Source organism: Meleagris gallopavo, chromosome 4 (genome assembly GCF_000146605.3).
Source record: "Meleagris gallopavo isolate NT-WF06-2002-E0010 breed Aviagen turkey brand Nicholas breeding stock chromosome 4, Turkey_5.1, whole genome shotgun sequence".
Lineage (NCBI taxonomy): Eukaryota > Metazoa > Chordata > Aves > Galliformes > Phasianidae > Meleagris > Meleagris gallopavo.
The window spans coordinates 62,624,129-62,633,310 of record NC_015014.2 but is presented as its reverse complement, the minus strand read 5'-3'; the positions used below and the strand labels follow the sequence as shown (position 1 = coordinate 62,633,310).

At 36.4% G+C, this 9,182-nt stretch overlaps 1 protein-coding gene across 1 annotated transcript; it reads right to left on the bottom strand.

The window, feature by feature from the left end:
* Nucleotides 1-2,706: 2,706 nt before the first annotated feature.
* Nucleotides 2,707-8,605, bottom strand: LOC104910865 (probable tRNA (uracil-O(2)-)-methyltransferase). Its single transcript, XM_010710493.3, has 6 exons — nt 7,786-8,605; nt 6,549-6,655; nt 5,812-5,995; nt 4,917-5,301; nt 3,604-3,720; nt 2,707-3,152 (listed from the first exon to the last, which is right to left on the bottom strand). The coding sequence occupies exons 1-6, from the start codon at nt 7,810-7,812 to the stop codon at nt 2,920-2,922; spliced, it is 1,053 nt and encodes a 350-aa protein (XP_010708795.1). The 5' UTR covers nt 7,813-8,605; the 3' UTR covers nt 2,707-2,919.
* Between the last annotated feature and the right edge of the window lie 577 nt (nt 8,606-9,182).

The following is a 9,182-nucleotide window of genomic DNA, read 5'->3' as shown; positions in this document are numbered from 1 at the left end:
GCTTCAGGAGAGGAAATATACCAAAACTCCAAAGGAAAATTTTAAGACGCTCCTCTCAGATGCAGCATGATACAACAGTCAGTAAAGGTGATCGTGAAAGTATACCTTGTAATAAGATGATGGCATTATATTCCAGGAGAATATCCTAATAACTACAATATTTGTTTGAAAATACTCCTTCAGTCATACGAATTACCAGCAGTAATAAAACATAACCAAGCAGGTGTGCATGTCTGACTTCAGCTGATGCTAGATGTTTACATACTTTAGTGAACCCCTGTCCCAATATCTGATGTAGCTGCCACTTGGTCCTTGTTTCAGATTTTATTCTTCATTTTTGAAATATTTGCCATTATGATGGCAAAGCTCATGATTGCTCAACTCTTGCTTATTTTATATTGCTAGATAAAGTTAGAATTCAGCTTACAAAAATCACGTCCTTAAGGTCACTGAAGCATTATCATTTAAAACTCTGGATCTGAAGAAACAAGCCCCAAAACTTGGTATACCTTCAGGCCCATATTTGTTGTCAAACTGACAGACTTCCTCTAAAGGCTTAAGGCTACCTAATAATTGGTAACATAAAGCAAACACAGTAATCTCATAAACAGACAATGTAAATGATACAAACACAGAAAAATTAACTGGTTTGAGATGTGCCAGAAAAGACTTCTGAAGATGCATGTAGATATTCCAAAAGGAAAAATAATCTCTTCTAATTTGTTACATTGCAGATGAAAACCTAAAATACAGCCCTTTACTGAGGTATAAGAGAGGAACCACTCAGATTTTTCTTATGCCAAATATTTATCTGTAGATTTTATGAAAATGTAACTCTTCCACACACACATTTATAACATTTCCAGCTACCAGCATTTCTATGCTTGTAATCTGTCATCTAACTCTCCTGTCTCCGTGTGTTGTGACTATCAATAACAGCAACTGTTTTCCCTCTACAATGACAGGTTTCAAATAAAGCTAAATTTACTAATGGGTAGTGATGGCAGTAAACTAGGCAGCAAAACGACAGTGTCAAATCAATGACTGAGACTTCAGGCTCAACCTCCTTGTGTAAGCAGGTTTTTATTAAGAGTTTTTATCCGCTACTGGCCTTCATCTATTGCCAAAGTTGAATATTATATGACCTTCTAAGACTGTGGATCATAGAAAAGCAACAAGATACAGTGATTATATAAAATAGACTTTTTTATGCTTCTAGCACTTACCTTCAGATGTATATTTAAACTTACATAACGTTAACATTTCTATACAAAAATAAGGAGAAAGAACATCTATTACCAATTCTCCAAACAAAGAAGGCTCTGTACAGATTTGCTGGATGGCTGGCCACCTGTAGTGATGTCAAACTGAGAACAGTGATCGAGAATTTGAGACAGATCTATATGTTGGTGAGTTTAGGATACAAAGTCTATTCAAAGGAAATAGTGTGCTATACTAATATATTAATATGCTAGTTAGCATAGCATTGCACAAACAAAAGGCAGTTTTAAAACACTAGAGTATTAGCACGTGTATTTATAACTTCAGTCAGTCAGGTGTGTATTTCTTCTTCCTTTGTCAAAAAGAAGGAAATAAAAACAATCCTTTTCAGCTTCTGAATCCCTACATAATGCAAATCCATGTGACTTAAGGCCTGCACAGGTGAGTGAATTCTAATTCAGAAAATTACATTTTTAGTCAAACACATTGTACCACAACAGGAATCACCAGGGAAGATGGCAATAACTGGAAAATAATTTAAAGTCTGTTTCTGGTTTTTACATGTGGAAACGAAATCTTCACCTGGAGGAGTCACTAAATATACTAGTAAATAAGCATCGAGAAGCTCTTCTTACTCTGCATGTAGCCAAACAAAAGCTAAGGCAACAACACCACTTGATTATGTGTGAGTAATATATATGAACTCCGTATCTTTTTCTTAACTCATGGCCTTCGTAAGCAAACCATTTTTCAGAAATTGTTACAACAGTTACTACACCTTACTATGCTGTCCCGCTCCAGAGAGCTGTACTTTAAATGCCTTATTCTCCTTTCCCTTATTTCAACAACTTAACTACATTCAAATACCCCTCAAAGTATAAAGTTTCTCTCTTCTAAAATGTTTAGGCCTCGTAATCTTTGTAACTAAGTACTGATTAGTGTTATAGTCAAGATGTTGTATTTGCCATTGCAGAGCCTTTGGGAAAGGCTCAGTCAACCACTGCCCCTGTTAGAGGAAGGCAAGGGAGCAGTACACATACAGCACATTAGATAACACAACACATGATCTACTGCAATTATTAGGTTAGTTATCTTTTTCCAGGATCAGAAGAGAAATGTAAAAGGAGAGGAGGGGAACACGACACTTCAGAGAGTTCTTTGCAATCTGCTAGCTGAAAGGCAAGGAAGTAAACAAAGTGGCTTTGAAACTGCTCTGAAAGTTTTTCCAGTTTCATCTTTCACTGCTCCTCTGCTTGGTCTTCAATTGTTTCCTTCGTTTTTCAGACTCCTTGTGTTCTTACAGAATTCTCAGATGCATTACTCACTCAACCCTAGATTTCTTTGTCCTGTAATCAGTTCCGAGTTCTAACCTTCACAATTTCTCAGAAAGTTTTTCATCAAATCAATAATCATTTTGAATCAGTACGAAAGAGAGAAGGAATGGTATGTTGTTGTTGTTGTTGTTGTTAAGAAAAACAAACAAAATCCAGAAATATGCACATATTTTACTATAATTTTTTCATATCAATGGTACAGAAACTAAAATATAGGAGAACTTGTAAACTAACTAGAAAAATAAAATAGATTGGAACAAGAAGAGAAACCTCCAAATTTTGCAGGTGCTCATGCACTAAGCAGTCCCAAAGTCAGTCAAATACACTTATGCACACAAGCTTCAACATAAGTGGCAGCATTTTATCATCGTATATGTCTTTTCTTTTTAATAGTCTCAGACTGTCTTAGCTCCTCAGTCCCATGAGCATATGGACAAGATTCAGAAGGCAAAGAACAACCGTCAGGATGATGAATGAAAAACCAACAGAGACGTGTTTTAAATGCTTCAGCTGAAAGGCATCGTTTTACTTCAGGTTTAGTTTTCCTTGATGGCTTCTCTTTTCTCCAGTCACGAATATGAACTCTCCCGTCTAGAACTAAGATTAAAAACAAACAAAAATTCAGCTGTTAATATACAGCCATGGGAATTGTACTGGAAAAAATGCATAGTGACAGTCAGCAAATAACATGTTTTCAACAAATGGATCACTCAGACAAAACTAAATGTACCATTTATACAGAAATAGAAAGTAATGCATAAGAAACTGAAGTAATATAGAGATAATCTAAAGAAAAAATAAATTATTTCCCTATGAGATGTTTTACTATCATGCTGAGGCATCTTTTTAGCATCTTCATAGAGGGCGTTTATAGAGTTTTTGTTTACCAAAATCCATTAAAATAATTTATACTAAAATGCTCAGAATCTAGACTGAAATTTACACTTTTCAGTCAAGTTTAATTGGATAGGAGGGGTAAAATTGATGACTGAAAAAAGCCAAGCCAAGCCAAACAACAACAACAAAAAAAGGCCTATTTATTCCTTACCTTCAAATACTTGATGATTATTCTTGAGCAGTGTTTGCAGGCCTCCATATTCACTTTTCAGCCTCTTTAAAGTCTCCTTATTTAAATGTTCTGCTACTTCTTTCAAGGAAAGGCTTTCTGCAATAGATGATGGTGTAGCTATAAAAATATATATAGCTAAAATCCTAGTAAATCCTAACTTCTGCATAAATTATTGCTTATGAACAGAACCTAAGAATTACCTATAATTACTATAGCAACTCTGTGCTTTCAACCTCACAAATATAAAATGTATGTTTTCTGTGTGTGTAGTCTGTAAAATGGCAGTTTTCATTCAACAGTGCTCAAGTCAAAATTTGTGTCCTCCCTTTTTTTCCCCCTCTTCAGTAACATATAATCTTCACTGTGCCAAGCACTCTTTATATGAACATAATAAAATGACTCAAAGGCTCTTCTATAACAACAATATATAACAAAGTACAGCAAGTAAATAATGAAATGGGTGCAGGAAAGTGGAACTTACTGAGCGCTTATAAAATAAACAGTAACTTCTTTTCATTCTAAGGCTAAGACAACTAAAAATTGCTCATTTTGTTGTGAACAAATGGCACATCAAAGCACTTCTTAGAGAATTATAGCAAGTTATGTTATTATCTAAAAATATATTTAAAATCCTTTCCATCTAGATGCAAAGTTATGTTTCTGAACAAACAGCTTTGTTCTTTTTTTTTTTTTTTAATTGATTCTGTCCTAGTATGTAAGTACTGAGTAAAAGGAAAACAAGAGAAGTTTTAAAATACATTTATGCACCTTATTTGTACTCCAGGGTGCAATAAACCACCACAAAAAAAACAGAAACAAAAACTTTGCTACAATACTGTTGTAAAGATAGGAAACAGTAGATATATAGTTGCTTTAAAACAGTTCTGGATCACCCAAGAGAGGCAGCAGTTACAATCCACTAATAAAAGAGGAATAGTTTAACCTTTCCGAGGATCAGTGCTTGCTCAACATTCCAAAAGAAGTGATCTCCAAACAAAGATGCTTCTCTTGTGGCTGCCAGCTCTTAAATGAGGTTAGGAAGGATGGACCCTAGGTCCTTCCAGTCACACAGATGAATTGCTTCTACCTGTGCTTCCAAGGACTGGCCACATTCTTTCAAGAGGTAATCATTGGCTCAGGTCATAACCTATCTGCTCCTACACACTGTTCATAGTATTTCTTAAAGTCTATCTCACTTGCCAAATTTACAACCATAAATTCATCAGAAAATACCAGCAGAAGCAAAAGGCAATGGAATAATGTTAGAAAGACTATCTCACAGACTATCTCACCTCCTTGATTCCAGGTATTTTTATTTCCACCATGTGTATTAGAACATGATTTTGCAGGGACTGCATTTAACAGCAAGTTTGCTACATTCAGAACAACACCATCTACAAAATCCCGAGGGAGGGCAGCACAATTTCTGGTTTGTTCTACTTTTTCTCTGGGTTGAAATCCAGGCATCCAAATTCCACCAGCAGTCTCCATCACATTTTCAGGGAGTTCTGAGCTTGCTCCTTTGCACACAGCGTGATCGTTATGATTAAAGCCATCTTCTCTGTCACGTGCAACCCCAGCACAGGTCTGACGATTACGAATAAACTGTGTTATCTGCTCATCCATCAAAGAACGTTCTGTAGTTGGATAGATCCTGTTTTTTCCAATAAGGCACACCTATCTTAGCAGAAACAGATACATCTCTATTTATACTGTAGCATTTATACAGTCTAATTCCTACATCAGAGTATTCACTCAACAACCAACATGTCTTAAAGAGGCTTCTACACCTAACTGCCAGAGATATGCATTGGAACTCTATGCTCATTAACACCTGAGGGTTGTTTTTTTTTTTTTTTCCCCTCCAATTTCTTTTAAATACTGGTGACACAGACGAAATCCAGCAGCCAAGCCATAATCCATTTTGCCATACAAGCACAGCTCCAAAACATTTAAATAATCTGGCATTATTAAAAAATAAAGCTGAACCCCTCTTTCTGCTACAGAAACATTTCACTTTGAAATTCTTGATAAGAAAACCTACAAAGCTAAGTGCAAGTAACCAATATTAGCAGATGGAAAAATTAAACAGAGCTTTCCATCCTTCAGAGAAGTATATAATAAATAACCATAAACCATTTCATTCTCTCTTGTATTTCAGATTGTAACCTATCAGTCCAAAATTACCCTTTTTGTTGATGGAATTCTAAGGCAATCTTCTTCCACATGAAAACCACAGACACGTCCCACTTCAGCAACAAAATCAAGATATTCTCTGTATTGAGTCTTCTTGCTTTGTCTTCGGCTGTATTTTCCATGGAAATCGAAAAAGCAACATGGCAGCACAAAGTACCTGCATGAATAGGAAGACCTACAAGAAGGACAATGAACTGCTAAACAGAAAGTTACTTCCAAGAACACAAAAATTTAAGAAATAACACATCAGATAAAAGCATTGATGTAAAGTTTTATGAAGTGACAGAGCTTCAAGAAATTATATTGATGTGATACTACTTCAGGATATTTATTGGTAAATTATTTGCTATAGTAAGTAACCGTGTCGACTTTGCAGGAATAAATCTCTAGGTATCAAACTACTGCAGCAGAACAAGGAAATGCAGGATCAACAGCAATTAATTTGTTTTTAAACAAATTTCACATCTAAGAAATAAATACAAAATTCATTTTGAAATTTGAAAGCAGAATGCTACACTGAATTCTATGATAAAATAAATACATCTTCCATGTTTTTCCAAAGGAAAAGAGAAACATTTTGTAAAAAATAATCAATTGCCATCATAAGAAGCAAATCTTGCTAGAGCAACTGGTAGGGTTACAAAAGAAGCAGTCTTCACCAAGCATGCATAGGCAATAATATTTCTACTAAATTCCACTCCTCCTGCTTCCCCAGGACCACCAAATACCTGGCAGCAATTACAGGTATCCATGGCGTTAATTCATCTGAATGGTTTCCTATCAGCCAGTCAGTATCTGGAAAGAGATGACTGTCACCTGGCACGATAGAAGATTCCTTTAAAAAAAAAATAAAAATAGAGATTTATTAAAAGTTTCTTTAATTCTATTTGTTAATAAAGCACTAAGCAACCATGTAAAATCCTAAAAGCAGAAAAATACAGCAAGAATGAGAACCACAGAAGAAAACAGTATTTTCTACTATTTGTACTTCTGCCAGGCACTAATTTTTTAGAGCTACAAAAGATGGATCTGGCAACAATAATCCACAAAATACTGGTCACAGAGCAGAACAGTAAGTCTGATGAAGAAAACTGGCATCTTAAATATATCTAAACAAATATCATACATCGCTTATGATTTCTTGCTACTTGTCACATTCATTTCTGCTACATATATTTTCAGAGTCCTACTCCCTTTGCCACGTCTTAAAGACCTAGGTCAGTAATTAATCAGAACATAGCTTCCCTACTATCTTCTCCTCTTTCATAGGCATTTCCTAAATTAAATCTCACTATACAGAATACCAGCTTCATGAATAATAGAACCAATCCAGCCTAACACCTCTTGTGTATGTTGCCAATGCATCCTTCTCCAAGCCGTGTTAGAACTACCTAGTGATACATGTGATATCAGGAGCAAATACAGGAATCAATATGTTAGGAAAGAAAGTTTCACTGGTGACCTTTACAATCGTTTTTGCAGTCTCTAGACGTGCTCTAAAAGGTCCATATCTCTCCTTTTTTGTTGAGTCTCTGTTGAAGTTCAGCACTTTTGTTCCAAACAGCACAGTGCAGTACAAGATCAGAGTTACACTCAGAGTGACTCTGTTGTTAATTCACAACTTCGGATATTAACATATTTTATCAAGTACAGCTTTGCAAACAAAGCTGTTCTCAATTGTACTTCCAGTAAAATCAAGTCTCTTAGTGTTAATGTTTGCACAAGTAATAGGAAATCACTCTTTTAAGCTTAAAAATAAGCAAACTACAAATATGCAAGAAGATGATACAGCATTGCCCTATTAATACTCCCTTATAGCTACCTCTAGTACATATGGGTGCACTGTACCAAAGCCATATAATGCTTTAGACAATTGTCTACAATTCATTGTGTTTAATAATATTTTTATCAACACAGTCTGAAGCAATGAACAAACGAATTAAGTTACATACATTTGCATAATACCTCTAAATGAGTTTCTGGTCCATACATGTCCCATATTTTTCTTCTCCTCACGTCAATTCCTCGACCTAAGTGCTGAAATATTTGACCAACAAAGTATCATTTTTAAGTACCGTTTTTAGTAGAAATTCTCAAACAAATCTAAATATTAACACTGACTTCTTCAGTCACACAACAAAATACAGCTTCATTTCAGGCAGAAGTCACTAGTCTACACAGTCCTTGCTAGAAGAACCACCATCCAACCACTGAACTGATTTATTGGAGTCTAAATACACTTTCTCTTGCACAAGCTGATATGAAAAGGAACAACTGGAAATTAAGTTAGAAACAAAAAATCCGTTAAGAAACTGTATTTGAAGTTCAGAATCCTGTGTAGAAGTAGTATTGACTGCAAATTAAATACTAATGAGTCTCATGAAACTTTCAGACATAATTTTTGATAGACAATAACGTATTTATCAATCAGGTAGAAAAAAGAAACATCCACAGGGAAATACAGTATCCAGTATTAGACCAAATTTTTCTGGTCACACAAGAACATAAAGTTTGTTTAATGAACACTTCCTCTGCAATTTTACTAGGTTTTCCCATTAGTTCTAAATGAAATTTTCTGAGACTGAGTGAGTTTTGTTGAAACTCAGAGCTTCTTTGCTGCTTTTGTTTCAAAACACGTGCCTCAAGAATCTGAATTTTGCTGCTGCCAAAAAATGCAACGCTCCCACAAACAAAGTTCATTGGTTAGGCCTTCCAAAATAAGAAATTCACAGATTCACAGAATCACATAATTGTAGGGGGTGGAAGGGACCTCTAGAGATCATCGAGACCAACCCCCCTGCCAAAGCAGGTTCCCTACACCAGGTCGCACAGGTAGGCATCCAGGCGAGACTTGAATATCTCCAGAGAAGGAGACTCCACAACCTCCCTGGGCAGCCTGTTCCAGTGCTCCGTCACCCTCACCGTGAAGAAGTTCTTACGCACATTCATGCAAAACTTCCTATGCTGCAGCTTATGTCCGTTTCCCCTCGTCCTGTCTCCACGTACCACTGAACAGAGACTGGCCTCACCGCTATGGCCGCCACACCTCAGATATTTATAAACCTGGATCAGGTCCCCTCTCAGTCTTCTTTTCTCAAGGCTAAACAGACCCAGTTCGCTTAGTCTTTCTTCATAGGGGAGATGCTCCAGGCCCTTCACCATCTTTGTGGCCCTCCGCTGGACCTGAGCTACTTTTTATGTGCAAAAATACTTTCAGGTTTTGATGATGTATGGGGCTGCTGAATCACGGCCTGAACCTCTGATTAATCACCTCAGGCAAGCAATGAGTCAGCCACGGAAGCACGGGTGAAGGCAATTCACCTGTGCTGCAGGAAGGGGTGGAGCCTGGCTGCACCTCTCCT